General features: G+C 37.1%; 1 protein-coding gene across 6 annotated transcripts in view; it reads right to left on the bottom strand.

The window, feature by feature from the left end:
- Positions 1 to 16,067, bottom strand: part of LOC122807733 (long-chain-fatty-acid--CoA ligase ACSBG2-like) — a 1,512,114-nt gene that overhangs the window by 75,625 nt on the left and 1,420,422 nt on the right. For all 6 annotated transcript variants that reach the window (XM_044078719.1, XM_044078754.1, XM_044078736.1 and 3 more), the window contains one exon: positions 2,793 to 3,039. In XM_044078719.1, coding sequence (XP_043934654.1) covers positions 2,793 to 3,039 — 247 coding nt within the window. The remainder of the gene's footprint in view (positions 1 to 2,792; positions 3,040 to 16,067) is intronic.

Genomic DNA, 16,067 nt, shown 5'->3' with positions numbered 1-16,067 from the left:
GGCCTGGGTTACGTGATCAGAGAGCTCTTCCATGTCTCTTTTCATGTAGTCCAGGGAGGTACGGCTCACGTCATTCACACCAACATGGACAATGACAGAGTCGTATTTGTACTTGTTCTGGAGTGACCTGAGTGCTTGTGTTATGTGGCAAATCCTGGCACCTGACAGGCAGCTAACAGTAACCTTTTCCTTATTCAGCGTAGTGAGTGGGACGTCAGTGTGCCTGACTATAGAGTCACCTATTACTAGTATGTTGGGTATGTTATTTTGCCTTAAGGGCTTTCTGTGGTCAGAAATACCAAGTGAGAAAATTGATATAACTAAGAAAGTGATTTTTTTTTTTTGAGCTGTGATACAGAATTGGAATTGCCCAGACAATGTAAGGCCCTGCTGACTTTAATTCTGGTGTCCGGCAAAACAGCAATTATTAAAAAATGGAACTCAAATTCTAAACTAACCATACGAGAAGTAGTGAATATAGTAACAGAGAAAAAGGACTGGATATGGGATCTTTAGAAAAGGGTAGGAGCAAATTATATACAAAAAAGTAGAATTGTGGGAACAGTACAAGCAAAATAATATTTTGGAGGAGGAATGAGGTTTTATTGAAGGAGGGCAGGAATTGAATGACCTACGTAATGTCTCAATGACAATAACTGGGTAGAAGATTACAGGTGATGTATTACATTTGCAACTGAAAATACATCAGTATGGTTTGTTTTCATTTACATAAATGTATGCTTGCCTTTGTCATAAGTGATAAATTCAGGAAAGACGTTTCTTGTTTAAAAAATGTCTGAGATCTAAATAAAAGTACCAGGCAGGAACAGGAACCTGTACAACATTCTACTTATAAAGGCAAAAGTAAAGACTACAACACATCATACTGATATACATCTCCTTCAACTCACAAAAAAAAAAAAAAAATCAAAGTGAATAAATAACTGAATAAATAAATAAAAACTTCAGTTCACCCAAATGCATGGAATGGGGCTAAGTCTTGTAAAGCAAGGGGAACCTGAGAAATTCTATGGAACTTTCAACATCCAGATGCAGCAATGATGTCATGAGAGTTGCAAAGCTGGATGGCTATGACTAAACCTGGAAAATGAGAGCGGTGTGTGGAGGACAGCGCACTGTCATCATTAATTTTTTGAAGCGGATGTCGCCATAACGTTATGGGTTAAAAAACAGACCAGTAGACTCATTTTTACACTTTCCTTACAAATGTCTACACTCACTTTAAGAAAAAGGAAATATGACAAAAAAAAAATCACTCAAAACAAATGTCTTTTTAAGAAGAAAAAATCCAGTTCCAGGCCAGCACTCAGCTCTCAGATTAATTGGAAAATGCATGGTGCATGACAAAACTTCACAATGAAGTGCAAAACACAGTAACATGAAATATACCCAGTCTTAACTTTTGTAGTTAACAGAACATCATAAATCAGTAAAAATGTGTTCTAAATATCATTGGGCAGTGTGGGAAATTGCCATTTGTCTGTAGTACAGAAGAGTTCCAAGGGCCAAAATGAGTGCTGTACCTCATTTTGCTCCATTTTGGAGCTATGTCCTGGTGCAGGAAAAATGTGATGAATGTGGAATTTTCAAGACCGAGCAACTGGTTAATATCTGGAAAAACCTAGGAGGAAAAAAAAGACTACACAACTAATTACTAGAATCAAAGTGGTTTCCGTAATGCAGCCTTACAACCAGCACAGGGCAACCTGCTTTCCAAGCTTTCTTGATGTCAGATCATTATCTTGTTAATGAGGTCTCTTCTTGATGACAATATCAGCACTGCAAAAAAAGGAAGTGAGCTTTTTCCTCTGCAGTTCATCTGCCATTTTGTGGCAGTCGCAAAGTTCACTGAATGACATGGCAAAACAAAATTACTAGTTCAGAAGCAGAGGGAGGATTTACAGCCTTCTAATTCTAACTCAAGGTGGTCACTTATGTGAGCTCAAAATAGTCTTCAAAAATATAAGACTACCAAGCAGTTGCCAGGGACATGGGTGGTGGCAAAATTCAGGAGAATTCCCTGTCAAGGACTTCTCTAGTAAAGTCTGGTCTAGTTTTGAGGATGAAGTCAAGGCAGTAGTGCTTGGTGAAAGTATGGATACCTGTCAAGATTAGCAAAGATGTTTTGGGACTTCTCCCCCCAAAACAAGCAATGATAAGGCCCAAAGTGGCCTTTTAGTAATCTGGGCAACAACAAGTGATCCACATAGCAAGCCATGAAGCCACAGCCAGTCTGATTACTGGGAAACCTTTTGGGTTCTTCACAGTGGAAACAAAGTTCTTCAGAAGTTTGGCAAGAGACAGTATAATTTAAATAAGACACTTTTTTACATCTAATTTCAGAAGTTAAGATGTCCCCAAGAATATAATGAATTAGAAAATAACTTGGCATGTGAATTTTCGGGTTAACAGTAAATTCTGAGACAACCTTGGGAAAAAGCACGAGTTATAAGTGAAACACTGTCTTTATGAAAAATATGCTAGGTGCTTACCCCACAAGATCTGAATCTAGGAAATGCACTGTCAGAGGATGACACCAAATAGTCTTACGAGAAAATAATCTGAGTGCACAAAAAGACAAGTGTTCAAATAGCCAGGTTACAGGGTATAAAAAAGATCTTTCTAAATGTTTTATCTATGGAGTTGATTTCTCAGATTAAAAATGTAAAATACTACTCCATGGCTACTAACGGAATGCTAGCAAAAATGATTAGACAACTAATTACTGGGCAGCAACATAAATTATTGTACTTTGCAGTCCTGGCACTTACCAAGTTCACCTCCAGCAACGGAAAAGTCTTTCTGAAGTATAGTCCATTTTTGAACCTTCTGGGCATTTGATGTGGCTTTTTTGTTCACTTTGTCAATTCCTGTCTGGATAGCTTTGTAAACAGCTTCATCTTGAGTGCTGACTATCTCTGACACTTTGGTGGCATTGCTTCCTATTTGCCTGCAGAACTGTTTGGCTTCTGGAGTGAGCTCATCGAGGGGTTCTCCTGTTTCACTATCCATATTACACTGTAGTTTAAAGGCAAACATATCAGGCAATGCAAATGACAAAAAAAAGATACAAGCAACACTAATCTAGTTTTTGGAAAATAAGTTATCAAAAGTTGTATTTCTGATGACAAGTTAAAGGCATGTGTATACAAAATATATTTAACAGTGCTAATTAATTTTTGGAAAATAAGATATCAAAATGTCAAGTTCTGATGACAATCAATAATGAACAGCACAAATTTCATTTTTGAAAGTGACATGCCAAGCAGCCCAGTGTTTGTTGATGACAAGTGAAAAGCATCTGCTTACCTGAAGACACACAAACACATGTATCTCTCTCTCTTTATATATATATCTACATATATATATATATATATATATATATATATATATATATATATATGTCGGCTTTCTGGAATGTCAGCGTTGTGTAGGGGATCCATCTATATACATACTGGATATAACAATTTACACACTCCTGTTAAAATGCCAGGCTTTTGTGATATATAAAAAAATAAGAACACAATAAATCATTTCAAAACTTTTCCCACCTTTAATGTGGCCTATAACCTGTACAATTCAATTGAAAAACAAACAAAATCTATTAGGGGAAAAAAATATAAAAAAATTAAAAAACATACAATATGCTGGTTGCATAAAAAAACCCTTAAACTAATACTTTGTTGTGTGTGCACACCCTTAAATTAATACTTTGTTAAAGCACCTTTTGATTTAATTACAGCATTCAGCCTTCTTGGGTAGGAGTCTATCAGCATGGCACATTTTGACTTGGCAATATTTGCCCACTCTTCCTTGCAAAAGCACTCCAAATCTGTCAGATTGCGAGGGCATCTCTTGTGCACAGCCCTCTTCAGGTCACCCCACAGATTTTCTATTGGATTTAGGTCTGTACTTCGGTTGAGCCATTCCAAAAGTTTAATTTACTTCTGCTGAAGCCATTATTTTGTTGATTTGGATGTATGCTTGGGGTCATTGTCATGTTGAAAGTTGAAATTTCTCTTCATCTTCAGCTTTCTAAGCAGATGCCTGAAGGTTATGGGCCAAAACTGACTGGTATTTGGAACTGTTCATAATTCCCTCCACCTTGACTAAAGCCCCAGTTCCAGCTGAAGAAAAACAACCCCAAAGCATGATATTGCCACCACCATGCTTCACCATGGGGATGGTTTTCTTTTGGTGATGCAAAGTGTTGTTTTTGTGCCAAACATACCTTTTGGAATTGTGGCCAAAAAGTTAAACCTAGGTCTCATCAGACCATAACACCTTTCCCACATGCTTTTGGGATATGATGTATTGTTTTGCAAATTTTAGCTGGGCCTGGATGTTTTTCTCTGTAAGAAAAGTCTTCCATCTTGCAATCCTTCCTCATAGTCCAGACATATGGAGAATATGTGAGATTGTTGTCACATGTAGTACACAAACAGTACTTGCCTGAAATTCCTGCAGCTCCTTCGGTGTTGCTGTAGGTCTCTTGTCAGCCTCCCTGACCAGTTTTCATCTCGTCTTTTCATCAGTTTTTGAGGGGCATCCAGTTCTTTGCAACATAACTGTTGTCCCACATTTTCTCCACTTTTTGATGACTATCTTCACTGTGTTCCATAGTATATCCAATGTTGTGGACATTTTTTTGAACCCTTCTCCTGACTGAAACCTTTCAACAATGAGATCCCTTTGATGCTTTGTAAGTCCTCTGCGAACCATGGCTTTTGCTGTAGCAGGCAACTTAGTAAATGTCAGGAAAATCCTACTAGGACAGCTGAACTTTATTTGGGGTTAATCAGAGTCTCTTTAATTGATGGCATGTGTGTACCCAAGAAGATTGAATGCTGTAATTAAATCAAAAGGTGCTTCAACAAAGTATTAGTTTAAGGGTGTGCACACACAACAAAGTATTAGTTTAAGGGTGTGCACACGTATGCAACCAGCATATTGTACATTTTTTATATTTTAACCCTTACAGATTTGTTTTTCAATTGAATTGTACAGGTTATAGGTCACATTAAAGGTGAGAAAAGTTTTGAAATGATTTATTGTGGTCTCATTTTTTTATATCACAAAAACCTGGCATTTTAACAGGGGTGTGTAAACTTTCTATATCCACTGTATATATACACACATCCTGAAGTGGGACTGAATCAGACAGTACCGAAAGAGAGAATTAGCTCTAAATATGCTTCAAACTAAGTGGGAACTATAGTGTCTAAATATGTCTAAACTACCCTTCCTGTTATCTAAAGGGAATTACTTCTAAAAGTTGCAAATAAGTTGCTTCTTAATCTACAAAATAATAGGGCATTCATTTTAGATGCTGACTGTTTGGAAGGAAAGACTGTGCTATGAGGAATAAGATATTTATATTTTCTGGCACTTTCCCCAAATTTTGGAACACTAGCACAATGTTTACTTTCATCCATCTTTTCCAATATCTGGATACCCTCATCAACACCAGTAATGGTTCCATTACTTCTAACCAAAGGGCTGAATACCTGTAACACAAATTTAGTAAAGCTCCCATTTCAGTTTCTAGAATGACAGGCCGGCCACAACTCAAATCCTATTTAATAGATCTGCATCTGGCATTCTGAGAAGGACATATATATTCTTCAACTACTATTATGGTACTCTAACCTACACTCATACTGCAAGCAGACACCCCTAACATCCTGAGTGTGTGGAAAGGGATGCTTGGACCAGAATGAGAAGGATGAAAGTGGCAAGAGTAACTACGCTAAATAAAACACAAGACTGGAGGTTACGTAGGTTTATTTCCTATTTTCTAAGGAGTAAGCAATATGGTTTAAAAATAATAAGTAACAATATGACTGCGGTGGTGGTGCTGCTGTAGCGTTGTCACCTCACAGTAAGACGTTGTCCCATTCGATTCTCAGCTAGAGCGTCTTCTGTGTGGAGACATGCGTGAATGGGCGTACCTTCGTTGAAGGTTGTGTGTCAGGGCCAGCAACTCTGCATGTAAATATCTACTGCCAATCATTAGTGGACCGGAGTTCCGCTGTGGCGACCCCCTAACCGGGAAAAGCTGAAAGACACAACAACAAACAAGTTTAAAGACTTGACAAGAGGGCTGACAAGCAACAGATAAATGCATACCTGTAAGCACAGTGGAATCTATTACTAACACAAATCAGATATTAAAACTGCAATAGTGGCTGCCAAGGCTGTTGTCCTGTTCTCATTAAAGCAGTCCAAACACACTAGTTCAATCACTACAATTCTGAAATGTGAAAAGAAAAAAAAAAACGTGGGGATTGGGGGATTACCAAGGGGTAAAAGTACAAGGGTCCTGCCAAGGAAAAACTGCTTTTCATGCTTAATATCACAGCAAAAAAATATCTTTTTATCATCTAACTGAAAATAAAATCTTGTGGTTCAAATGAAGGGAAGGAAAATGGCTCCCTACTGAAATATCAACACTCTGAATATCATGTACAGACAAGTTGAAAAAAAAATGAAAACTCATGAAAGGAATGAATCCCAAAGATTGATCTTCTCTTTAAAACTTATTTTTTGAAGGGCTGTAAGCCCCCCCGCACTCTTTGAACTTAGTATAAACACACCCTTTCATCACTGTAGGGTGATGTCGGTGTTGGTATATGTAATTTGCAGATGGAGTGGGGGTCATATTCATATATATATATATATATATATATATATATATATATATATATATATATATGGATTCACTTTATAACACTGAAAGCTCAAAATACTGAAACCAAAACACTGAAACTTCAAAATCTTGAAAACTCAAAACACTGAAAACACATATCATACATATACTGAGTTTAAACAACATAAATCATAGCACTTTTCACCAAGTGTAAGTAGGGGGACAAACCCCCCTGCACCCCCATGTGGGGGGCTGTGCCCCCTACACCCCCTGCTACTTATATATATCAACTCCAAGATTGCACTTCACAGGAAAGTGCTATGATATATGTTGTTTAAACTCAGTATATGTATGATATGTGTTTTCAGTGTTTTGAGTTTTCAAGATTTTGAAATTTTAGTGTTTTGGTCTTCTATATTATGAAGTTTTCTCATTTTTAGTGTTTTGAGTTTTCAGTCTTATGAGGTGAATCCATATATATATATATATATATATATATATATATATATATATATATATATATATATATATTTTGGGATCAATAGTTCAGGGTAATGGTGAGTGTGGAAGAGAGGTGAAGAAGAGAATACAGGCAGGATGGATTGGGTGGAGAAGAGTGTCAGGAGTGATTTGTGACAGATGAGTACCAGTAAGAGGGTAGTGAGACCAGCTATGTTATATGGGTTGGAGACAGTGGCATTGACAAAAAGGCAGGAGTTAGAGCTGGATGTGGCAGAGTTAAAGATGTTAAGATTTGCACTGGGTGTGACGAGGGTGGACAGGATTAAGTATATTAGAGAGTCAGCCCAGGTTGGAAGGTTTGGAGACAAAGCCAAAGAGGCAAGATTACATCGGTTTGGACATGTGCTGAGGAAGGATGCGGAGTATATTGGGAAAAAGATGCTAAGGATGAAGCTACCAGCTAACAGGAAAAGAGGAAGGCCTAAGATAAGGTTTACGGATGTGGTGAGAGAGGACATGGAGGTGGTTGGTGTGACACAGCAAGATCCAGAGGACAAGAAGAAATGGAAACAGATGATCCGCTGTGGCGACCCCCTAATATATATATATATATATATATATGGATCTACTTTACAAGCTCAAAATGTTAAAATGTCAGAATTCACATTACCGAGACGAAAATCCCAAATGCTTTTAATACTGAAAGCTTGAATCATTGACTGTCATAATATCAAATAGTAGCAAATGAATTAATTGGAAATTGTTTTTATATAAATATGTATATCACTTTAAATGTTTGTACTACATGCATATTCATACATGCCGGACGTCATGCATGATGCTCTAGGCACTAACAGTGATCTCTGCTCAACAACACTATTCGAAAAAAGGGAAAGAAGCACTGGAAGTTGAAGGATATATTTAAGTAAGTATAAATTTCTAGGAAATTGCAAATGCAGAGGTGTTACTGTTTCTTTAGGAAATGGTGGAAAATGTATTAAGTCTGTTCCTCATAACCATACTGGAGACCCTGTTAAAATAGAAAAATATGTACTCTGTACTGAATTAATATTTGTGCAAGCTACAGGAAGGCTTTTGAAAATGTAAAGACAATATTTATTACAGTTCGATTTATTAAAGTTTACTTCACGTTGCACTGTATTTAATAACTTAAGATTAACATTTTTCTTTTAGAAGATATACACATTTCTTTTGATTACAATACTGCAGGGGGAGAGATACTTTAACGTATGCACATTAAATTTCTTTGTTATGAATGTTGGTGTTTCAAACTTTCAGTATTATAAGCATTTGGGATTTTTGTCTCAGTACTGTGAATTTTGACATTTTAACATTTCAAACTTGTAAAGTAAATCCATATATATATATATATATATATATATATATATATATATATATATATATTTATATACATACACACACACACACACACACACACACACACAGTATTTCGAGCCTATAAAGTGGAAACCTGAAAAGAACGAAAACTCAGAAGCGTGAAATTCAAAATCTTGCATACCGGAGATTTTGAATTAGCACTTCTGGTGTACACAAACACGCACCTTCCTCCCCACACACAAATACAAGCTCTGTCCTACACAAAAGAAGGGGGGGCAAGCCCCCCTGCACTTGAATTAGCGCTTCTGGTGTACACAAACACACACCTTCCTCCCCACACACAAATACAAGCTCTGTCCTACATAAAAGAAGGGGGGCAAGCACCCCTGCACCCCCCACACACCTCCTACTTAAATATTCTAACTCCAAGGTCGCACTACATACAAAAACACACAAAACACCACCACACAAGCTACAGTCTCCTTGCCCACACACATCACAGTAACAAAACACACCAACACACATCACAGCCTCTACCCAAACCCCTTAACACGAACACTTACCTGAATCCATAACCACAGCAAAACACCAGAAGCGCTAATTCAAAATCTTTGGTATGCAAGATTTTGAATTTGCCGCTTCTGAGTTTTTGTTCTTTTCAGGTTTCCACTTTATGGGCTTGAAATACTGAAATTTGATATTTCAGTATTTCGAGCTTCTAAAGTGAATCCACACATACACACACACACACAGATATATATATATATATATATATATATATATATATATAGAGAGAGAGAGATTGTGTGTATGTGAGTGTATATATATATATATATATATATATATATATATATATGTGTGTTCCCTATTAGATGAATGAACGCTTAAAATGTCGAGTACGACATGCTCGACAGCTTTTAAGTGAATGTTCATCTAAGAGAAACCTCAGAAAGTCGAAAATAGGAGTTTCAAAAAGTTATAGTTGGTCAGTCATCAGGAAGCCAACGGCTGAAGTCAGAACGTTCACCCTGTCCAGCCGTTCTTATAGTCCTCCACTGTGGTGCGGTCTTGTCATTCACCCTGTGTAATGCTATGACAGTCCTCCACTGTGATGCGATCTCGGAGTTGGTATATTTAAGTAGGGGGTGTGGGAGGCATAGCCCTCCACATTGGGTGGTGTGGGGGCAAAGCCCCCCACTTTATTTTGTTTGTTGATTTGTTTTTGTTTTTGGGGAGGTTTTAATGGTGTATAGTACATTTTAGCTGTCAGCCGTTGGCTTCCTGACAGCTGGCCAACTAGAACTTTTCGAAACTCTTTGTTTCAACATTCTGGGGTTTTGCTTAGATGAACGTTCGCTTAAAAGCTGTTGAGCATATCGTACACAATATTTTAAGCATTCGTTCATCTAATGTAGACCATATATATATATATATATATATATATATATATATATATATATATATATATATATATATATATATATATATATATATAAAAAATATGCAGGATTCTCTTTTGGCCCCTTTCATGACTCATCACGCAACTTTCACAGGGCTCTAGACCACTTATTTCTGTCATTCTCTCGCACCAATTTAACCTATTCCTTTTACTTTTCTTCTATAATAGTCAGTTTCCAACAAAATCAGTACCTCACAGCCCTTTCCTAACCTGGTGCTCTCCATATAGATATCCATAGTCAGCAGGGTCACAAGTCATTCAGAAAACTATGTTAGAATCAGTACAGTCATACTATTCGTAAATTGTGTTTACTATATCTGGAAAGCCTCCCTGTAGACTTCCAAAGCCACAATAATAAAACTGCATTTAAAAATGAATTACTGTCACACTGTTTCTGACAGAAAATGTGTGTCATAAACCTTGCGATGCTTATATTATTGCTTCATATATTAAGTGTGCTTTCTTCATATTTTCGATATCATGTTTAATTCATTTTTTGCTGTCCTGTCATTTGACACTTAGGATAAATGTTTATCTCAATTAAAGCATGTCTTGCCATCATTGGTTACTTTTCCCTTGAAGCACACAGCTGCCATGTTACTAAAAATGTGCATATAATTGCCTGACAGCCATTTTCTGTTACTTGTATTATGCTGTTGTATTGATCATGCTCCAGTGTTTACAACTAACCTGTTTTCTCATTTGACATGTTTAAATTTTCTATGTTCTGACACTGTAATTAATACTTTTTGAATCTTTTCTAGCGGACCACAATCCATTAGACAACTATGGCAAGAAAACATGAGTGAATAAATGCATAACCTACTCTGCAGTCTACTGTGCTGATTACTTTGCAATACCCTCTTGCCAACAACTTTTTTTGGCAACCATATGAAATGTCAGGACCAGGTAGAACTTGTCCCAAAACATGGAGACCAAATGGTCAAAAAACAGACTAGATGTCAACATCCTCCAGGGAGAAGAGTGCTTCCAGACAGTGACATTTCTGATTTAAACTCCTAGCATTTAGCAGCATAAGCCTTAATTTATTTGTGAGTGATATTTTTATGTCGAAAATTTTGATCTTGAGGCCTTGACTAAAAAAGTCACTATGGGGGAGGCAAGTTCCTTAGACAGTAATCGAAAGCCTAGCAGTGACAGGTGAAGACCATCTCTAGTAAAGCAGCATGGTCTACCAACTATATCACCCCAGGCTGACAGGTACTGGATCTCCTTAGAATAACACCAGAAGCTAAGCCAAGCACATATTCATAGAGCTCAAGCATGTCTCTATTCATATAGTCCAGTGAGATACGTTTCAAGTCATTCACACCAACATGAACTATGACAGAGTCATAATGGTACTTGATGAGAGACCTGAGTGCATGTGTAATCTGATGGATCCTGGCACCCAACAGACAGCTGACCATAAACTTCTTGTCCAGCGTGGTGAGTGAGATATGTGTGTGTCTCTCAACGGAGTCACCTATGACTAAAAAATTTGGTTTACATGTGCTTTGCTTTAGGGGCTTATTTGGTGAGACACTGTTGCTTTTGTTTCTATGTGTATTGAGTGCTGTATTAGGTGTACCATGTTTGCATTTGGAAGGTCTCTAGTGTTTGGTTAGGTTTTTGGTGAGTACCTCCACATATAATGGTTTATGTGTTGAGTGCATGGTTTACGTAGGAGGTGTAGTATGTGAGCTGACAACCTGTTCTGCGTGTCAGAGAGCAAAGATTTCAGATTCTTAATGTAGATGCACCTCTCACAAATTGTACTTGGGTGATATAGCAGTAGAGTGTTGTCAGTGTACAAGAGGCAGTTGCCTACACTGCCTCAGGATACCTATGTCAATCAGACTGGTAGCAGAAATAGAGGGAACTAACCATCCATAAAGCTAGGTTAAGTCCCGTTTTCACAGTGGGGAGAGAAAATGGAGGGGTGTGGTATAACTGGGTTCTCTAAACAAGGGTCTGTACTAATGGGGTGCTATATAAAGGGTCAAGACTAGCAGGGGTTCTCTAAATGGTATGAGACTACTGTAGATTTGGTAGTTTTGGGACTATTTAAGGGGCAAACGTGCAGCTGAGGTGTTCGCTGAGTAGCCAAATGCAATTTAAGGACTTCTCAGCTGGATCACGGGCAGCTACTAAGGGAAAATTTGCCTTACTGAAGTTTTTGAGTTTAACCACTAATGGTTACACCCACTGAGCGGCAGTGCGAGATGGTGCATGGAGGTGCACTACGCAAAAAGAGATGAATACAACAGAGCAGTGGCTGGTCACCTAACTCTGTAGAGCTGTCTTAAAACAAGTGCAAACCCGTGCAAATGCAGGGCTTATCTAGCAACAGTGAGCAAACTGAATTAAACAACTAATTAAACATTTCAAAATGAGCCCTGTTAGTTTGGGAACTTTTTGGATTTTCTGTTTGATTTTCCTTTCACAGGTGATACAAGTTAACATGAGTCATGTAAAGGAGAAGAATATTCACATGTTCCTTGGGACTGACATTCCCACAGCCAGCACTGGAATGGGCTAAAGCAGGACTGCCAAATGGCACACAAATGAGAATCGCTGATACAGATTCAGAGTAAAGTTCCACAGGGGAATACCTCATTAGCAGCTAATTACCATGTTTCTGAATCGAACAATATGCTGTCAGACTTGCTCTCTCTACCAGCCCTTGTATCTCAATTTCAAAGGCACTTACCAAGACTAACATTCACACATCCAGACACACAGATCCATGCAGCCACACTCATACACAGACTCACAAACAGCCACATACTTGTACAGAGATCTTTCTATGCTTGCTTCACAATAACCACAGACATTTCCTCTCGCTCTCTCTCTCTCTGTAGATATATATACTGTACATACATACATACATACACACACAGATATACATATATGTATATATGAGTTACATGCAATTATATACATACATATATAGATATATGGGTTCATTTGATTTCAGTTTGGTGGACATGTCTTTCATCAACCGCATTTGGTGATCTATATAACAGTCGACAGGTGGCAAGAGCGACAAGCCACAGGTAGGGGAATAGTCCCTTTCTCAGGGGATTGTGCAATCTCGGAGTTAGTATATATAATTAGTAGGAAATGTGGGGGATGCTGTATTTATTTCTTTTTGGAAGTAATATTTGCATGTGCCAAGAAACGACCTTGGTGCATGCACACTAGGAAGTTGATGTTGATGTTTCCATTTTCAACGTAAAGTGACTTACCTGCAGGATGTATATCCATGTTTTTCAAGCAATTAAAGGTACATGCTTTTAGATATATATATCTGTGTGTGTGTGTATATTAATATTGACTGAAAAGCTCAAATCTTGACATTTACAAAGTCGACACCAAAGGATTGACTTAGCAAATGCTGGCATGTTACAACATGTGCCAATCAACAATCTTGGCACATGCGAAAACTTACATATCAAAAATGGTTTAAAACATTGTTTCTTGCAGTAGGGGGAACTACTCTGCACCCCCCACATCCCCTGTTAATTATATATACTAACTCCAAGATCATACACTCTCAGAGAAAGGGCTTATTTCTCAACCTTGAGAATTATGTGATCTTGCCCATCTGTCAATCATCTGTTTAGTTTTTCAAATTTTGATGGCTAAGCAGATGTCAGCCAAAGATAAAGTCGACTAACTTCAGTAAACCCATATATATGTATAAATATTTTTGACTAGTTAGGTAACTGTTATCTACGACTGAGATGTGCTGCTGTGGGGACAACATTTGCCCCTATATATATTGGCATCTTTATGGAGTATTTTGAGTTACGATACATTTATAATTAAACATTAAATTTTTGGGGGATCATCTGGAACTGTGGAGATGATATCTGTATGACTGTTACATACTTTGGATGGGAAAAATGCAAGAACTACATGGATTTGATTTGTATTTAAATAACAACATGGGAATACAATTCATTTATATTTGTTGAATTTGTTAGTCAATTTTAGACATACAAATAACTAAGCTTATTGATGGCTCGGTGTGTGTACATCCATTTATAAGAAGTCCTTCCACAAAAATGCCATTTTTAAGGCTACCAGCTGTCATCTGGGTATGTAGTGAAAACATTCTTTAGGTGCAGTTTTTAAGACTTTGGCGCATTTGTAACGAAGTAAAATATAGAAAACAAACTGATATAATGTTTAAGCAATTTAAGGTTAAGACACATGATTCAAAATTGTTGGAAGAAAATATTAGGAAAAGTGAATACTTTGGATCGATCAGAACTGTTAAGATATGAAACTAATCATGAGAATTATGATATAAAGCATTTTATTAACTGTTAACACCTTGTGGCTGGTTTATATGGCTGAATGCCAGTGCGGCACTTTCTATGCGAGACAAATTTCACTCGTGTGGAAACAGTGAATTTCTCTCCATATGAGTGATATCAGGGCACTTCTCTCCCTTTTATACATATTTAAAAATGTAAAGAAATATAATGGAGCTCTATTTACATTTACATGTATTGATAACGATGTGGGTACATCTTTCACTGCTAAGACTCAAAAACATAAATTTGATTTTCCAGAACAAAAATGGATAATCTTGGGTTGATAGTTTACTCTTGTTTAAATGAATTAATGTACATATACATAAAGATTTCTTTTGAGTGCTATTTCACAAAAAGCATATAATTTTTTTGGGAGGCACTGTGTATATTTATAATCTTATCTGTATGCTATTCAGTTATTTATTTTGCATTTGAGGTTCTGGATAAATTATGTATTAAGGTGTTTCTCACTTTGTAGTTTAATATGTAATTTCTGTTCTGTTTAAATTGTGTTTTTTTGATGAAGGTTTTGAAATTTTACTTGATTTGGATAATTAAGTGATCCAAGACAATCAGGAAGCTATGTCACATTTAGGATTTAATGGTAGTAACATAATTTGAAAATTCAGCATTGAAAAAGCCTGTTTTAAGGTGAAATCGTGGTCTGCAGCTTGTTGATGGTTCTTCGATATTGAGTGTGGCATATATTTATATATTTTGTTTACTGGAAGTGTTTTTTATAAGTTTTATATACATGTGTAGACACAACACACACACACGTTCATACCCCTACAGACATGTACACGCATATACACACAACACACTCAAGGACTGTTTCACAATAATTACCTGTAGTTGCAGTACAAGCTGCAAACATTCCATGGAGGTGAATGGGTTTATGCTGTCAAAAGGCAATGCACACTTTTTCCTCATAAAAAAACAGCAGAATGATTCACTGAATTGCTCTGCCAAGTTATTCTTGGACTGCAGCACTTTCTGTGGGGGGAGGGTCCATGACTAATTTGGATTAGCTGCTTCGCTGGACTATTAGCCTAGTAACCTCCTGTGATTGTTGCATTTTCATGCTGCTTCCAAAGCTAAAGGATCTGCCCATGTATCAAATTAGCTGGAGTGTAGTCTAATTACTCAGGCTTAACACACTGAGGAATACTTAATTTTTCCTCACTGCGAGAAAGCCTTTTTGAATCTCAGGAAATCTTATTTCTGTCTGATCACTGACTGCTGTACCATCTATCTACATCCCACCCAAAATTCTGTGGCAATGTTCAAGATACAGAAAAGTACTGCTGATTGTTTTCACTTCTTCAATGTGTAATACTTCATTTTTGTTGACAAAATATCATTGACTTTTTTAAGACATCCTGAATACTTACGTTACTAATTTCTCCTTTTCATAAAGTAAAATTCGATGACTAGCCAATCCACGGCCTGTTATTTTGTGAGATAAGCACTGATACTGACTGTTCAAATCAGCTAATGTCAATGTTTACACGGAGATCTGTAATCATTTAACTAGCTCTCGCCACCAGTTACAGGCATTCGGATGATCTGGGATTGTTTTCTCTTTCAGGTAACTTCAAAAAGAATAGTGGCAAGATACCTGATAAACTGTGGATAATGCTAACAGTACACCCTGTGCACATTAACATAATCTGTAAATTACTATGCGTCTTTTATTAACTGATATCTTGCAGTAGTGAGAAAAGACTAACAGCAAATGCTGCTCCTGGCAGGACACCAGGTACATATTTTGTCAATCACTGAGGCA

This window comes from Protopterus annectens, chromosome 1.part1, assembly GCF_019279795.1.
Source record: "Protopterus annectens isolate FY-2018-M chromosome 1.part1, PAN1.0, whole genome shotgun sequence".
In the NCBI taxonomy this organism is placed as follows: domain Eukaryota; kingdom Metazoa; phylum Chordata; order Ceratodontiformes; family Protopteridae; genus Protopterus; species Protopterus annectens.
Note: the sequence above shows the minus strand (reverse complement) of the source record. Positions and strands in the feature narration are given on the sequence as shown.